The sequence below is a fragment of the Halyomorpha halys genome, unplaced genomic scaffold, assembly GCF_000696795.3.
Source record: "Halyomorpha halys isolate HHAL.00 unplaced genomic scaffold, Hhal_1.1 Scaffold74.1, whole genome shotgun sequence".
In the NCBI taxonomy this organism is placed as follows: Eukaryota; Metazoa; Arthropoda; class Insecta; order Hemiptera; family Pentatomidae; genus Halyomorpha; species Halyomorpha halys.
The window spans coordinates 715,213-732,907 of record NW_027104736.1 but is presented as its reverse complement, the minus strand read 5'-3'; the positions used below and the strand labels follow the sequence as shown (position 1 = coordinate 732,907).

General features: G+C 30.1%; 4 protein-coding genes across 12 annotated transcripts in view; 1 reads left to right on the top strand and 3 right to left on the bottom strand.

The window, feature by feature from the left end:
* The window catches only part of Chro (chromator), a 37,468-nt gene extending 35,875 nt beyond the window's left edge, over positions 1-1,593 (bottom strand). For 5 of the 8 annotated variants that reach the window (XR_010842715.1, XM_014439056.2, XM_067044804.1 and 2 more), the window contains exons 1-2: positions 456-641; positions 24-362 (exon numbers count right to left, since the gene is read on the bottom strand). Coding sequence is in view for 7 of the 8 variants with exons in the window: in XM_014439056.2 (XP_014294542.1) it covers positions 24-362; positions 456-492 (376 nt within the window). In the remaining variant the exon portion in view is untranslated. The other 3 variants (XM_014439054.2, XM_014439052.2, XM_014439053.3) reach the window with 3 other exon arrangements.
* Positions 1,594-1,919: 326 nt separating this feature from the next.
* Ssl1 (general transcription factor IIH subunit 2 Ssl1) lies at positions 1,920-9,571 on the top strand. 2 transcript variants are annotated; one of them, XM_014439060.2, is made up of 7 exons: positions 1,920-2,130; positions 2,206-2,407; positions 2,475-2,564; positions 5,585-5,803; positions 5,889-6,145; positions 7,775-8,024; positions 9,173-9,571. In XM_014439060.2, the coding sequence occupies exons 1-7, from the start codon at positions 2,072-2,074 to the stop codon at positions 9,302-9,304; spliced, it is 1,209 nt and encodes a 402-aa protein (XP_014294546.1). In that variant the 5' UTR covers positions 1,920-2,071; the 3' UTR covers positions 9,305-9,571. The 2 variants fall into 2 exon arrangements, with proteins under 2 accessions (XP_014294546.1, XP_014294547.1); XM_014439061.3 differs by lacking the exon at positions 1,920-2,130 and having other exon boundaries at positions 2,213-2,396.
* A 3,723-nt stretch (positions 9,572-13,294) lies between these two features.
* LOC106692863 (dual specificity protein phosphatase 19) lies at positions 13,295-13,828 on the bottom strand. The gene has a single exon (XM_014439076.2). The coding sequence runs from the start codon at positions 13,826-13,828 to the stop codon at positions 13,295-13,297; it is 534 nt and encodes a 177-aa protein (XP_014294562.2).
* A 53-nt stretch (positions 13,829-13,881) lies between these two features.
* The window catches only part of LOC106692862 (tRNA pseudouridine synthase-like 1), a 16,087-nt gene continuing 12,273 nt past the window's right edge, over positions 13,882-17,695 (bottom strand). Inside the window, exons 5-6 of the mRNA XM_014439075.2 lie at positions 17,328-17,556; positions 13,882-14,106 (exon numbers count right to left, since the gene is read on the bottom strand). Coding sequence (XP_014294561.1) covers positions 13,888-14,106; positions 17,328-17,556 — 448 coding nt within the window. The 3' untranslated portion in view covers positions 13,882-13,887. The remainder of the gene's footprint in view (positions 14,107-17,327; positions 17,557-17,695) is intronic.

The window sequence follows — 17,695 nt, the reverse complement described above, 5'->3', positions numbered from 1 at the left end:
ACTAGTTATAGTTTAATAAACACCTTTCATATCTTCAATATTCACTTGAGGATTAAGATCAAAGGGTTCTTCATCTTCTTTTTCATTACCTTCTTCATCACCTTTTGATTGGTTGAAATGAAACATTTCATCAATTTGTGTCGCACTAAGAACTTTAGTAACAGATATTTGAGGTGTATCATTGTCAACATTTTCGGTTGTCTGGTGATCTTTTCCATCATCTTGAGTAATTCTTAAACCAGACAGGTGTTCCTCCTCAACTGGCTCTGAGCCTTCTTCTGTCTTATTACTTAAATTGTTGTCAAGATTTTCATCTGTTTGGGTGACATTTTCATCACCATGAGTACTCACTATGAAATAATCTATATTGAAAAAAAATCATTTATTACATATTTAACAAATAATAAATTTATAAAATAAAAGATCAATCTTAGAAACTGCTAATAAATATTTACCAGATATAGCTTCTTCATTATTAATAGCCTCTTCCATTGCTCCACTTAATCATTAAGCAGCCTAAAATATTTGTAATAGGTAAATCTTTGTTTTCAATAACAAAACTAAGCACATTAACACTAAATAAGTAAACACAATTAAAAGTGATTATCTTTTTAAAATTGTAGCCAACATTGTTTATATCACTTTACCGTTGACAACGAAATTTTAAAATATTCAGTTTAATGCAACTGGTGAAAGATGACCAGAAAGCATAAAAAAACTTATCCAACATCATTAAACTCTAAAGTGATATGAGGTTGTGCTTCAATAATCATATAGTAATTATTCCCGCTCTCACTAAATTTCATGACTGCCTATTTTAAGTGACGAGTCACATTTCTCAACTACCCTAACGCTTTAACATTATACAAAATGAATGATATCAGCACTCGTAATAACAATAAAATTTATAGAGTGCGCATAAATAACTTATCACAAGAAAACGTAAATTTCATCGAAAGCAAATTTTAAGTCTCTTTACCGCCTCTTGGTATAACAATGCCTGACGAAAATTGACCAAGGTTTTTCGTTGTATACTACAAAGTCGACATAAGGTAAAATGGACGTCGAAAGCGTCATATCATTCGATCCCAGCGCGGCGTCTTAGCGACTTTCTTCAGAACTAAAATTGAATGACCGCCATCTTTAAACCATTTAATTGTAAACAATTATCAATAGTAACTACAGCTTGTCAATGAATTGACCATTTTTCCTGGCTAGAACACTATTATGAAATAAAATTAATATTACTAAAGGTATTTTAGCTTCAACCCTGCAAGATGTCATCAAATAAACTTTAATTAAGTACCTACATCTTGAAACCATCCAATATAAACTCTTACTCAACTATTTGTGGAAGCTAGTTGATTTTTTCCAGTTTATTTTAAACATTCAATAAATATCAATACATCTTTTATGAAAAACAATAATAACATAAGATATGTTAGTTCATACCCAATCAAAATAAAATTTATTCAGTAGATTCAGGGCTGTCACAATTATGAATAGTTGAGAAAACTACTTAAATCAGTTATAAGCATGTTAATAATGAGGAAAATAATCTTTAAGTGCGGTCGACAGTGCAATCCAAGAAAACTGCAAAATAAGTCCTAAAATAATTGTCATAAGAACCATTCCTAGAATAGTAAAGACTGGTTCTTTTAGCCAAAACATTTTTGTGAACAATGATAAGATCCAAATAATAAGCTGTTTAAAGAGTGAATAAACTATTCTGGTGATATAATTAGTACAGTGCCTATAGGTCTTTTCAAACTTGAAGTATCTAGGCAAAAACCACAAGTCCAAGAATTTTGACACTCTTCTGTTTACAACACTAAATTACAACGTTAAATAAGACAACTGATAAGCAGTAACTTGCTATAACCTCAAAGAAGAACCTGTGTTGCATGTTTGAACAGTGAGTAACCTCCAGCAGCAATAACAAATATGGGACCTTGCTAGACAAACACTCTAATCAACTATTGAATCGGTGCAGAGTTGATCGGCTCCTTGCGATTTAAAATAAAGGTTTATTTACATCTATTTGTACCAATAATTAAATTGTTAATTCAACATGGCTGATGATGATGATGTCAAAGAATACCGTTGGGAAACTGGTTATGAAAAAACTTGGTGAGTAATGAATGCAATTTATTATTAAATTGTTTACTGTATAACAGTGTTTTAAAATCATATTATACTTTTAAGGGAGGCAATACAAGAAGATGACCAAGGAAATTTGGAAGCTTCTGTTGCTGAAATCATTCAGCGTGCTAAGCGTAAAGCACAAATGGAAAGAAAAGGACATACAAGATTAGGAATGATGAGACATATGTATATCATTCTTGATGCTTCTGAAGCTATGCATGATCAAGACCTTAAACCTACCCGACAACTATGTACACTAAAAGTTAATATTCAATTTGCTTCAAATATTTTTTTGTTTGGAATACCTGGCTTACTATTATGTTTTGCAGTTAATGGAAGGATTTGTTGAAGAATTTTTGTATGAAAACCCTCTTAGTCAACTTGGTTTTATTATAAGCAGGAATAAACGTGCAGAAAAGGTATGTTGGTCTATTTCTTAAGATTTAGGAAGTATGGTAAAACTATTGAAGATTCATGAATCATGTTTAAAGTAGTTAGACAGCAATTGCATCGGATTCCTGCCTGTTATTGATATAATTGCATCTATTGGTTATTTTAATAGTGTTAAATATTTCCCCAGAACTTTTGCCAAAGTGGTTCAAAATTTCCTCCTTAAGATAGCTACAAATACTCTCCTATAGAAAATCTGAGATCACGATTTGTTTTAATTGAAAATACATTTCTTTTTTTCTTTTTCTTTTTTTTAATACACCAATAGTATTCTATCAAATATCCATATAATATTCACTTCTGGAAATTTTGTAAAAAACAAGAAATTTATAAGAGGATCTTGTGTAGATAAGTTAAATATTTAAAAACATGGTTTCAGAATATCCTTTTGTGTAAATATGGATTGTGCTTGTTGGAAAATTTTCAGATGAGTGAATATCCTCGTCTGTCTCAAGAGTAGCTTGGTAACCTTCCAGGCTTAAACCACAATTTTTTTTCTATAAGAGCTATATCATTTTCATTTGGGTCAGTTAAATCATATAAGTGATCTTTGCATTTGGGACAAATTTTTTAGCACTTAATACTGCACTTCCTGCTGCATTTGTACTCCTTTAAGGAACAATATTCAGGATTTTCTGGAGTGCTCCTCTTTGTTCATTGTGACTGTGATTAGACCAAACTTCAAAGTTTTCCACTTCGTATGATACAATTATACGACATCTGGATTTGAATGATTTTATGCATGAAATTTGTTGCTCTTCAGCCAATTGTATGGAAGGAAGACTTGCAAGGTTGAATCTTTTTTCCATGAGACTCCTTTAGAACAGTTCAGAATGTATCATTTAGTAGTTTTTCACTGTAACTTTTGAATCACGATTCAATATACTGTTGTCTGGTTCCATGGACTTCAATGGAAGTATTACCATCTCTGCTAAAAACGCTCGCAATATGACTCTCACAAGCACTTAGTCACAGAATTTCAGTATGGTTTTAGACAGTGCATATTGTGCTCGTTTGTCAGGAACCATTCTTTTGGTCTATTAACTGTCATTATTTCATCGTCTGATACATTTGATGCTCTTGTTGATGTTGATTGTTCCCCAAGAATACCTTCAACATCTTTGTTGTCTCTAGCCCATAATATTGTTTCATGTTGATAGAAAACTAGCTAGATTATCTACAATCAATAGTATTTATCTTTGGGATACTATTGAAGTGTAAAATTTACAAAACGGAAAAAAATCCAAAAGTTTGAAAAATTAGGTAATACTTAGTTTGACCATTTTGTATATACACCTTAATGGAATTCTAATGTTTTGGTAATCACTTAATGCAGATAAAGTATACAGTTTTAGAGATATTTTTAATGTTAATATTAAAAGGTTCTTTTAATAAGTCAGATAATTTCTATGTATTCATGATGTTTTACCAAACAGAAATTAACAAAATCCTAGTTTTCTTCTATATGCAGAATATGTAAACTAAAATTATTCCAGTTTTACCTGGATTTCTGCCAAGCATGTCCCTTTCCTGATCTAATTTACCAACTTTATGTAGATATTTTTAAAATTCTGTGAATGATGAAAAATCACCATTGTTGTCTGTCTGAATGTTGATGAAGAATCTCTTGGAATAGTATTGAGGAGGTAGCATTGAAATTAACACAATCATCATTTGTGAAGTAACTGAGTCGTAAAGCAAAACTTGTTGTGGAAAGAACTAGATGAAAATGACAGTAAGTCTTTTACAGTGGTACTGGTTTTATTCTGGCCTGAGCAGGTTGACTACTATTTTTTTGTAGTCCCATGAAATGAAAACTTGATTCTTGTTAGCATTCATTGGTTACCTATAGGCTAACCCTCCTCCACTCTCCTCGGCCCATATGTCAGAGATGGCCAGGTAGAGGTTATCAAAAAAAAAAAATTATATCTAATTAGTTCCAATAAATTATTAGTCAAATTTCTTTATTTTTGAGAGCATGCGAAACTATCATGTGGGATGCTAGCTTGTTAATAAAGCACTCTGAAACTACTTTATTTATATCTCAAGTTAAAAAATGATATTGACGTGGTTCTTCCACCAAAATATTTGATTTTTACACCTATTTTTGGTTTTTCTAAAATGGTTTTTGTTAGAGTATGTTGAAGAAAATATAGAAACCTTATGCTTTATAGTCTAGCATATCCAAAAAAAATGTTCAAATTGTTGATTAAACTATTCTCATAGTTTTTTCACCACAAATGAGGACAGATTTTGATTTAACTCACCAAATAAATTTTTATATTGGGAATAATTTAATCTTTTTTTTTCGATTATATAATGGTTCAAAATTTTTATACTATGTAATTAAGTTTGACTTGAAGCTCTGTATCTTATCTTTAGTTTTTCTGCTTTTCAGAGTTCTTGGGTGCATAAAAATACTGGAGTTTCTTCTTTCCATCTTTATCTTAATTTTAGAATATTTGATTACAAAAGAAAGAGAAAAGTTTTTTGCTGAGAGCAAATCACGTAGTTTAACAACCGTTACCAATCATCCAAATTAGGTTTGAATCATTCCTAGAATTCTTAAATTATAGACCTTTTTTTATAAACCTGCTGAAATGTGAAATCAACTAGAGTAGAATCTTCAAAACCAGTCATCCTGACCAAGGCCTACAATTAGGCCAAAATGAATAAGTTTTCTTTATTAGTGTTCTCTTCACTGATCGTACCGTACCCCTTCCCAACTGACTTCTTATATTTGAAGATATGAACAGATGAAAGTCGTAGAGACTTTTGGAAAAACAGGGATTTTTGCTTGGAAAATATTATAAATACTCTTTTCTTTATAGAGCACCTTGTATAATTTTTCTGAACCTAAAATTGTGATTGTCTTCAGAAGAAAATTGATTTTACCAGTCTTTAAGAATAAAAAAATTTTCTCGCATTTATATTTCTTCCATTGTTTTACTATGTGACAGTTAATAAAAAAATTGTATCTTGTTTTTAGATCACAGAATTGTCTGGTAATTATAAAAAACAACTAGAAATTTTAAAAACTAACTTTGGGCAACCAAATAGTTGTAGTGGAGAGCCTTCTTTGCAAAATGCTTTGGAATTGGCTCTTTCATCTTTAAAGCATATGCCAAGCCATGCTATTAGAGAAATACTAGTGGTCATGAGCAGTTTAACAACTTGTGATCCTGGTGATATTAACATTACAATTCAGGTATTATATAACTGATATTCAAAAATAATGAATAAATTTTTTTTTATTACATAATTATAAGATATGTTTCTATTTTCTTTTTCAGAAGTTAAAAACTGCTAGTATTAGAGCATCCATTATTGGTTTGTCTGCAGATGTACGACTTTGTAAGTCTTTATGTATGACTACGGGAGGGGATTACGGTGTAGTTTTGGATGACGTTCATTTTAAACATCTGCTATCAACACATGCTTTGCCTCCACAAGCTGCAGCAGAACATAGCAGCAGTGCCCTTGTAAAGATGGGATTTCCTCACCATGCTCCAACAGACAACAAGACCACTTATCTTGCGATGTGCATGTGGTAAATTCAAGTTTGATAAATTTGTTATTAGCTGTATTTTTGGCTTTAGGTTGAAAAGTTACATCAGGATAGCAGCAATCAATTGGTAGGCCATACATTACTCATGGAAGATAATTTGAGTAACTTTTTTTCCCAAAATTTAAAGCAAATTCACATTAGTATAAAGCTGTTCTATTAATCAAAAAATGGTTAATTTGATTATCCTTTAAGTAAAGGTATGTTATGATTTTTTGAGTAAACGACTATTAATTTTTAAGTTTGTTAGTTCAAATTATGCAGTGATGTTTTAAAATGGTACTGAATTAAGGTCAAAATAGTGATAAAATATTTCAAGTTGTTTTGACTTTTTGTTGATTCCATGTCATTTGTGAGTTTATGATCGTATATAGTAAATATATATAAAAGGAATATGGTCCGGTTGCAGTCAAAAGAACTCAAATAGTAATAAAACTATTTTTATTGAGCCAACGTTTCACCCCACTTTGCAGGGCTTCCTCAGGGCTAAAACAGATACAAACAACTAAAATAATGTAAAAGCTAGAGAATAGATTACAAAAATAAAAGTATGACAAAAAAATTGAAAATTTATATAAAAATAAACAAAGTAAATTAAAGAAAATATACATAAGATGTACAGTGAAAAGTATAAATAAACACGAATTACAAAATGGTTTCAGACAATTAATGAAAACGGAAATAATAACAAATAAAAAATTAGATAAAGAAAGAAATATAAAAATACAGTTAACACTAAACGTTTGAAAGTAAATGAAATAAGAATAAAATAGAAGTCAAGAAAAAGGAAAATAATGAACAAAAGGCCTGAGGAAGTCTTTCAAAGAGGGACGAAATGTTGGCTCATAATGAATAGTGTATTGGTCTGTAACCTTCCTTCTTATATACAACACATGATCAATCAATCATCTTGCTACAATATAACAATTGAGTAACTTTAATATAAAAATAATATACTTCATAAAAAACAAACCTAAATAAAATACAGAAATAACTCTAACCATCTTAAGGGATGGAATATACTTACACATTGACTTTAATATGTTTATGAAGTTGACCTCTATAAATATTGAAGTGTGGTGTAGTAGTGGTTTGCTTTCCACTTCAAGTAGTGGCTCCTTGTAAGTACAATCTGCCCCATATATTAACATGCTGAACCTAAATAATAAATTTTCATAAGGCTCTAGTTTTGTTTAGATGTGGAACGCATCAGACACCTCCACCATACTTTAAATTTATAGATGTTGACTTTACTAATAACCCAGCAACATATAGCTTTGCATGTACATTCTATCTCTCAGGATAAATAACTTTATTTTTATTGTCCAGTTTCTTTAAAAATTAAATAATATGAAACATCATCTTCATTGTGTCTTGATTGTCCTGAAGAAGGCCTGCAATGCTGGTTTGGCATTCATTATTGTTCTAATGCTGAGAATGCTTGGTGATTAAGTTTTTATGTTTGATCTTTGATATAGCTGGTATAGTTTCAGGAGACATCTTTACAATAACACTTATTCTTTATTCATATTTTTAATAATGGTTTTATTCAGTAGAATTGATAAATAAGTGCACTTCTATAAAAATGCATATTAAAACAAAATATTTTTGTAGTCATTTAGACAGTGAGGAAGGGAGCAAGCTTGACGGTGGTGGATATTTGTGCCCACAGTGCAGAAGCAAGTATTGTGAGCTTCCTGCAGAATGTAAAGTCTGTGGTTTAACATTGGTCTCAGCTCCTCATTTAGCCAGGTCCTACCATCATCTATTTCCTGTTCAGCCGTTCACACAAATTCCTATTGATCAAAATCGAACATCAGTATGCTTTGGTTGTCGAGTACAGTTCAAGGCTATAGATAAACAGGTTTGATGATTTTTTTGCTTGATTACTACTAATTTTAATTTGTTTAAAATATTTCTGAAGAGGAGAATAGTCCAAGGAGTTAGGCGTTACCTGCCCATTACTGGGCCCATGTTTATAATAATTGACCGAAAAATAAATATTTTCTGTTGATCTTTATATGATCTTAAACAACTAACTTTATAATTGTGTTCTCCTTTTAAACAAAATATTACAAGCTCTTATAATTAAATAATCTGTAGTAGCTGAAACTGTTTTTAACTTTCACTTTTTTCAATGATTGTAATTTAATTCATACATAATGTTTAATATTTGGGCACTGATCGGGATTCAATCTTTTCTTTTATGATATCTACTGACTAGTAGTGTTCAGAGATTTTTATCATTTGTGCAAGCATAAGTCAACAACTAAATCTCAAGACTTAAAGCTTCTATGATTTTTATATTCTCAACAAAATTATTACCTTACAGGATTACTTTCTATTTTATTTTATTTTCATTTAAACTTCTAAGACTTCCCAACAGTGAAACTACTTAATAATTTTGTAAAATTTAATAAAAACCTCTTTTACTTTCATCTGACCTTTTTTTAGCCTCAAACAAATTAATAACTTAGTATTACATGGCAAGTGCTGATCAAGAATGACTGAGGTTTTAACAACAATGTACAAGTGAATAGGTTAATCACTGTTTAGAATAAAAAAAAATTTTATTGTTAGATTACTACTTAACATTATTGTAAAAATTGAAAAAAAAATCTCACCTCACCAACAAACTTATTAGTTAATCTATTTTCACTTTTGAGCCTTTGTCTTTGAATTGATTCTAACTAGATATATAAGAAGATGGTCAGGGTTGCGATCAAAAGTGAAACAAAACTAGTTTACAACTATTAAAAAATAAATAGAAACAGTTTACAACTATTTTTAATAACAAAAATAGTTAACAACTATTAGTTTTATTTAAACTATTTTTGTTTCACTTTTGACCGCAACCCTTACAATCTTCTTATATATCAATTTTTACGGTCAACTATATATACATAGATTCTAACTAGACTTTGTTAATGCTTGCCATTTTTATTAAAAACTTTTTCTTTAGAATTCCTTTTGTCTTTACAACCATAGTAAAATATATTTTATGCTTAACAGGTCTACAAGTGTGAAAAATGTTGTGAGGTATTCTGTTTAGACTGTGACATGTTTATTCATGATACCCTTCACACCTGCCCAGGATGTTCTACAAATCAACAGATGTACCAAACGCTCTCATCTGAGTCTTAGCATTAGAAAATAGTACAAATAGTAACTAAGTTTTATCTCTAATGACTAATTTATTTTTACCTCTGAGAAATTGTTTTACATAAGAGAAAAACTGAATTTGTTCTGTTTGTGATATATTTGCAACCTGTAAATACATTTTTATAATATTTTATACTATTTGTATGTTTTATTATTTTTGAAAATAGAATTTTTTATGTATTATTTTTAAGTTACTTGTATATAATGCCAATTTATTTGGTTTTTATATAATAAAGAGCTCTGAAATCATGTAATTTTGATTAATTTATTCGTTACTTAATTTTATGATTTTTTTTTTATACTAATAAATCTGGCCACTTTCTTAATGACAATGATGGATTAATTTAGTGCAAAATATTAATGAACCAATTAACATTTCATTCATTGGATCATTAAATTAAGCATTGCACTAGTTAATGGTTACAATGATGGTCATTCAAGTATCAAAAAATTTTGAGTTTACGGCTCAGCAAGAGAGGGGTGACTTGAATCTTGGGTAGAATACCCGAGCGGATCTATGAGAAAAGGGACCAGCCACTGGTACAAACCCACAATAAGTTGGAAAACAGTTTAAAGATGCGTAAAAAGGAAGTGTGTCTGTTGGAGGACTACACACAATTTTTGTATGGATTGCAGGCACAATTTGTTCAAATCATCCTTTCACAGGCAAAAATGTTTTATTCATGGAAGATGAACCCCACAATTACCAGCCTAAGTTTGACTAGACAGTCAACCTTACTGAAGCTGTCGGTTACCTTATTGAGGTCATCACTGTTGGGTGTATTTCCATAATGATCCATGATAAGCTTGGTATCAATAAGATTTCGGTTCATTGCTTTTTTCTAAAGAACAAAGACATGTTTCTAATGGATTCCTGGGTCCTGTTTCATAATAAAGTACAAACTAATACTATTAATCTTGTAGTTTCTATTTAGTACAATTTCACTGACTTATACAATTCTTCCAGACAATTGTTTACTTTTAAATTAATGTAATATCACTAATAATCGTCCCTATCATGAAACAAAATGTATCAGTGCTTGTACTTTATAGTTTGTATACTTGTATTTATATACTATTGGCTTTCATTATGAAACAGGCCCCTGGTTATTCATTATCGTGCCAGGAAAGAATTCTTTTCTCTTGCGTTTTTTTATTTTCACTCTATATGACCATTTTTGGCATATGGGGCAGTTGGTTATCTTCCAGGTTACCACCTTATTCTAGTCAGACTGAGAAGATAGATTCATTCCATGGATCTACCAAAAAATAAATCTCAACCCACTTAGGTTTAAACGATAATAGTTAAAACTACTGTTAAGATGCGGCTACTTCAAACAGTATCTCGCTATCAGACTTTTCCAGAAAATGTCAAATCAAGACATGGATTATAATATAATTGATTGGCCTTGTAGACCCATATATATATTTTTTTTTCTAGAACAATAATAATTCATATTAATTTAGAGTTCAAAGGACTGAACTAAACCTATGTTAATAACATTAAAACACACCAGATAACCAGAATTGTATTTGAGAATTTTTTTTTATAAGATAAATTAAACTATTTTATTATATAGGTAGTCACCATGTCTGAACTTTAAAAACCTTTGACTTTCAAAATTCCTGTATTTCCATAGAGAACCTATCAAGTCAAATTGCCTATGTGAGGAGGCTAAATAAAACTTTTCATAATGCAATAAAGCTTCGTAAATTTATAGTTTTATGCTGCAGTCTGGTGAAAAACAAATAAAGCAAAAATAGGTAAAGAGTTTACCTAATCAAGTAAACTTGTTTTTAAAGAAATTAAAAAATGATTTGGTACTTGAGCCACGATTAAACTAAGCAAGTAGGCAGCCCAGCTAATCGGTTCAAATTTGAAGCCACCACCATACTGAGGCCAGTTAGGCGAACATGTTGTTATGGCCATCCAGTGAATTATTAACCCTTTATAGGTCACTGGTACACATGTACCAGAACAAAATGCATAAATTACAATTTTTAAAATAGCTTGATTTGGATCCAAAAGACAACGGAGAACTTTATTGTTTGCATAATTATGTCCTATAATGAAAAAAAAACAAACAGATGTTTTGAAAAAAGATTTCTCCAACTAATTATTTAAAAACAACAATGTACAATGTTAAATTAAACTACAGAGTTTAATTTAAGATGAATAACTATAAGCATCACTTACAATTGTCTATTACATTAGTTTGTAATACAAATACATACTAATAGTTTTTCTACATAGTTGTATTTATTATTTCTACCTGATTTTTTTATTGATAGTCTGATCCTTATATTTTTCAATAGTGATCATTTCTTTTAAATTTCGCTTGAAGGTGCTCTTTTTATGATTTATCATTTTAGTGTCAAATTTAAATCTATGTCTTGTTTGTCTTAAATGTGTTTAAAAAAATATAAGAATCAGGCTACCAACAAAAAATCAGAAGTACAAAATTTAAATTTGTTACTCCAATCTCTTAAACACATATGACATAATTAACAATAATAATATAAATAGACAAAATACAAAACAGAAATAACAGACTGACTGCCTGCTACAAAGACCGGTTATGTTTTGGAAAAACTAAAACAACCCATCCCACAATTACCTTCCTCCATGTCAACCCTTTTCAGTTCTGGCACAAACCTGAAGTAAGTAATATCACAGCAATATAGAACACACTGTAATAGACAATTGAAAGCAATGTTTCTAGTTATTAATCTTAAATTATACTCAGTACATTGTAGATTATGGCTATGCAAACAATAAAGTTGCGAAACTTTGTCTCAATATAGTCGTTTTATTGACTAATCACCAATATTCTCAAAAACACACATAAATAAGTCAAGAAAAAAATTATGAATAAACAATTATCCATATTTAAATAGTAATTATCTCCATATTAATTAATCTGCAGTAATTAATCCATATTTAAATAGTAATTATCTCTGAATAGTGTCAATTACTCAAATGATAGTGAAATATTATGATGTTGACAAATCTGACGTAAATAAATAAAAGACAGAATATTATTAATGTCTTGTCAATATAAGTGAAATATAAAATGTCACCTCAATATAATTTTCTTATTATCTGATCCTAAAGAACCTGTAAAATACAGGTAATTTTTATATTTCAATAATTTTCTAGTTTGTCATTATTACAAACTGCTCAAATATTTTTTCCATGCATTTGTAATTGTTTACAATTTTAAATTTTTTCCCTCTACTGAACATTTTTAATTCTCAATTGAGAAATAAAGAGGAATAAATCTGGTTTCTCTAACAATTGTCTACAATATATGATGTATTTTTTATATTTAATTTAGATAAAATAAATAATTAAATATGTAGTTTAATTATAATTAAATTTTCAATTCTTGAATAAATAATTAATGTAAATATTTTTAAACACTGTAAATAATTTTAATGATGCATACTTTAGTTTCGATATTATTAAGTTAAAATATGTTAAAAAAATATAACACTGGACTGAAATGTAAGGTGTAATTGATCATGCCACCTCAGGTTTTTGGTACTAGGAAGAACTGGACTGGACCAGTCTATTTCCACTTTACACCAGTGATCTTCAATCAAGGCCAGTAGCTCGCACCAGTCAACTTAGACCAACCAGCTGGACTCCCTAGTGACCTCATGCAATCGCGGCTTAGTTAAAATATAAAAGAGTTAACTTAGGTAGGTGAGACTTGTAATAAGATACAACTGAAATAGTGTTTTAGAGACAATACGTAATACATGGCTATTACTGTCGAAGGCATCAAATAAACCCTCATATAGAAAATAAGAAATATTGAACATGTGTACGAGTTAAGATAGTCCTAATATAACTAAATAAGTGAACATAAAAGTATATTTTATATTACAATATTTATTTTATATAAGTTATTGTTTAGTAATAACAACTTTTAAAGTACTTTAAAAAAAAAAAAAAAACTAAAAACATTAAGTTTCAAACAGTTTTTTTTCATATTCCTGTAGTTGCTTAATAAATCCTTCATTAGGTCTTACAGATGTTCTTTTAGATTTTACCAAGCTATAGGCCATTTCAAAATTCATATTCAATTCTTTCATTACATAACCAATAACAAGAGATGCTGATCGAGATATACCAGCATTACAATGTACATAAATAACACTGCCATGTTCTCTTTCAATATCTATAAATGAAAAACATTGTTTAAAAACATCTGTAATTCTAAATTCAGGTAAGTCTAAAACTTCTATAAATAAATATTTAATTCCATCAAAATTTGGAACCTCTATTCCTAAACTAATCACACAGTTAATGGAATAGTTCTTTAACAGAGCTTCTGAATGAGCAACATCTTGTGAGCCCATCAACAAACCCTGAATAACTTCAGTAACTTCGAGATTTGGTTTGTTATCGACCACAAAACCAAAACCAGTTGAAATAACTTCACGACTACCTGAGTAAACATCTTCTTTAGAAAGAGACCCATCAGTGTGACGAACCATGGTATTGGTGTGGTTAAGGTTTTTTTTTTTAAGCAATAAATCATTCAAAAAACTCATTTTCAAATTCTCCTGATATCTATTTCTCTTTTACTTTCAACATCACAAAGCAAATCTTCTTCCCTGTACTCAACATGTTGCAAGTACAAGCCATGAGGTGGTGCCACAGTTGCTTTTGGATTCCATGAATCTTTAGTTGGGTTTTCAAACATAGCTTCGACTTCTGGAATAGAGATCTTTTTTTGAGCCACAGCAATCAAAACTCCAACAGTTCTTCGAACCTAAAAACAGTAAATATAGTTTTTTGACAATATCATCGTCTAGTATACATAAAGCTAAAAACCTCTACCTAAATTAAATTCAGAAGAGAATACAATCCTTTGGTTTACTTCATAACATTTTCCTAAGGAAAAAAGGATTTTGAAATCTCTCCTTACATTTAATATTTTATTCCAAATTCCCAAATTAATGGAGAAAAGCTATTTTTCAAGAAACCTTAAATTTTAAAGCTGTACACAAATTTATATATTTCGTCTAGAGACACACAAGTAATTAAATAAATGAAATATAATAAAAAAACTTTGGACTGGTTGGCAGAAGTGAAACTTCTGGAAATGAAATAATGCATTAAAATTTTGTTAATAATGATCATGCGTTTCCTCTTATAGCTGAAGGCAGACAACATTAGTTCTAGAATAACAATAATTAGAAAAAACAGCCATTTCCTAAGTCAGTTCTAGATGGATATTTTTATATTATAATAGGATATTATGAGATTACATGAGCTCACTCAATCAGACCGACACTGCCAGGGTTGTTAAACTCCTAAAAGCTCCTACTCTCTACTTACAATATAAAAATTCTCTTGCTGTAATCAATAAGTGTTGCTTCCTTTCTCCCACCACTTTCATTGCATCTCGCATCACAAAATCAATTAACCCCTATTTATTTTTTTTTTCTGCTCCAATTTTCACTTAATTTTGTTAAAAAGCTTAAGAAACCTTATTACAGAAAACAAATCAAAACTTTTCTCTTCTATTTACAGTTAAAACACTGAAAAATCAGACAAAGACCTGTACTCTTCTCTCCTATTGTAAAGGATTGACTGCAAAGTGAGCAATTTTACCCCAAAATATAAGAGGAAAGTTTCTTTTCCAGATGATAACAAAAATATGAGTGCCATCCAATGAAGGGCATAGTCCCCCGTGAAAGATAATTTGATTTAAAACTGTAATTAACAAACAAGTAAATATAGTAAAAATAAATTAGATTAACATAGCATGACTACTTAAGGAGAAATCAAACATTTCAATGAATGTTTTTAATTCTATATTAGGTCTCAATGCCATCTTTATTAATTAGATGCTTCAGAGAATTTTCAAAAATAAATTTTGAAGATATTTTACCTACTAAACGAATTATGTGTATGGAACTAATAATAAGAGGTTGTTATTTGTTTCTGGCCAAATCTACATTCCATGCAGTAAGATCGAGTAGGTAATATAGTTTGGGACATAATGAATTTGGAGAATTCCAAAAATGATTGTATTAGGGAGAAAGAAGTATTTTATAAAAACCAAATAAAAAATGTTTAGCAATTGTTATGCTATCATATTGATAATTTTTTTTAAAAAAGAAATAAAAATGTACACATTTTTTACTGTATCTCATTAATATTTGAACATTATTACTTCATATGATATTTACTTCAGTAAAGTCTATGAATATTGAAGCATGGTGTAATAATTGAGTACCTCTAACACCTGAAAAACTCAAAAAATTTAGACAATACTATTGTATTGTACAATACTATTGTAATTATTATTTACTTTCCAAATATTTAAAGGCACAGATGCATAAAACAGAATATAATTTTGTAAGATGCTGTAAAGTTTAACCAGAAGGCACCCGAATACTCCACCAAGTTTTAATATTCATATGTCAACTAAACAAAAAACCTAATGCGTTTAAGAATATATGTAAGAAGTGAGAATTTTTTTCCAAATAATTCATATATGCACCAATAACCTTTCACGAAAATGTAGATAAAGTAAACAGAAAGAGCTTACATTTTTTGTTTTTGAAGTTTTAAAATATTAACTTAGATATTCACTATATTCAATACTTATAAATTGTTGCACAAGTACTTAAGTTATACCTAGTTTTTAATGTTTCATTCAGGCTTTTGAGAATTTGAGAAATTGAATATTAAAATCATTTACAAAATTCACAAAACAAACTCACAAATCAGAAAAAAATAGCCATAGTTAAGAGAATACCTATAAACCATTTTTATCAATATTTTTATCAAAATTGAACTCAAATTATTTTAAAACATTCAAGAGATTAGTTGAACCAAAAGCCACTACATACTTATAAACAGGTAGAATAAACACATTTAATTAATATTATTTCGAATTTGAGTCTTCAAAATAAAATATCAGATGAGACATTAACTCAAATAATTGCTGCAACCTACAAATGGACCCATCTTCCTCCTAGTGGTTAGGTATAAAGCTAGGTCTAAATCAAATTGACTGAAAACTAATATAAATATAAAAGCAAAACAGAGAGTGTAGACAACTACTTAAATCCTAATTTTGGAATATTCTTAATGTTGTCCAACATCTGTCAATATTATTTTGCATTTAAAAGAACTTTTGACTGCTTTGATAAATAATAAAATTAGTGAGAATATTTCAATGCACAGATAGGCAAAGAAGAAATATATAGACCCACTACCGGGCAGCATAGCAGGCATGACAATGGCTTCCGAACTGTTGAGTTCGTTGCCTCAAAAGATATGAAAGTTACGATCACTATGTTTCCCCACAAAAATATTCATAAAGCAATGTGGGTAAGCCCAGGTGACAGAACCAAAAGACAGCTGGATGACATACGGCACTGCTTGCACATAATGGATGCACATAGTTACAGAGGAGCGGACTGCTGCTCAAACCACTTCCTGGTTCTGGCGAAATATAACCAATACTTGGCACGGAGAAGAGGACATTGGAAGGAAAAACATGTAGGTTTGAGATGGAAGGCCTGATGGAGAAAGCTATTAAGCAGAAATACCAAGAGAGACTCCAGCATCGGTGGCAAGAATGGATTGTGAAGGAGGTAGCTGGGTGTGGAAGAGACTAGGAGAAGCAATCAGGACTACGGCATGTGAAGTTCTAGGAGAGAGAAAGACTGGAAGGAGGAACCCATGATTTGATGGGGATTTTGAGAGGGCCACACAAGAAAGGAATGAGACTGGAATGAAGATGCTCCAAAGGAAGAATCACAGGACATATGATCCATATTCGTCGTCAGTGGTTGGATGATTTGAGAGAGATGGGAATCGAAAAATGGAGGAGTCTCGGTAGAGACCACGAAACATGGGGAAGAACAGTGGCAGAGGCCCAGGTCCTACAAGGACTATAGCACCCAAAAGTGAGTGAGAATAACTGTTGTCTTTACACTCACACTCCAGTTCATTTTTGATTAGTTTAGTTACCTGTCGAAAAAGAAATGATTTTGCTCTGCAAGTCACTTGCCAGAAATCATAGTATTTGCTTTCTGTAGAAGGTAGGAGAGATGATGTTTTGGTTATAGTCAATTCCTCAATACTACGCTTGGTAACTATCTCAGGATTTACGGATTTCCCCATAAATGCTCTAAAATCTTTATGACCAACAAACAAATTGGCAGCTTCTTTTGCTAAAGATATATCAAATGTTGGATTCCTGAAAAGTAAACAAAATTAATAAGCATCCCAGCCAATTTTTTTTAAATCAGTAAGTAAGATAATCTTATATAACATCAAACCATTAATTTAATATGACTAATCATAAACAATTTGTAATTTGTACTCAGAAAAATAAT

Coding starts and splice junctions, on each gene's coding strand:
- Ssl1 (XM_014439060.2), top strand. CDS start 2,072: ATGGCTGATGATGATGATGTCAAAGAATACCGTTGGGAAACTGGTTAT. Junction 2,131..2,205: donor ACTGGTTATGAAAAAACTTG/GTGAGTAATGAA, acceptor TATACTTTTAAG/GGAGGCAATACAAGAAGATG. Junction 8,025..9,172: donor TCAAGGCTATAGATAAACAG/GTTTGATGATTT, acceptor TATGCTTAACAG/GTCTACAAGTGTGAAAAATG.
- LOC106692863 (XM_014439076.2), bottom strand. CDS start 13,828: ATGGTTCGTCACACTGATGGGTCTCTTTCTAAAGAAGATGTTTACTCA.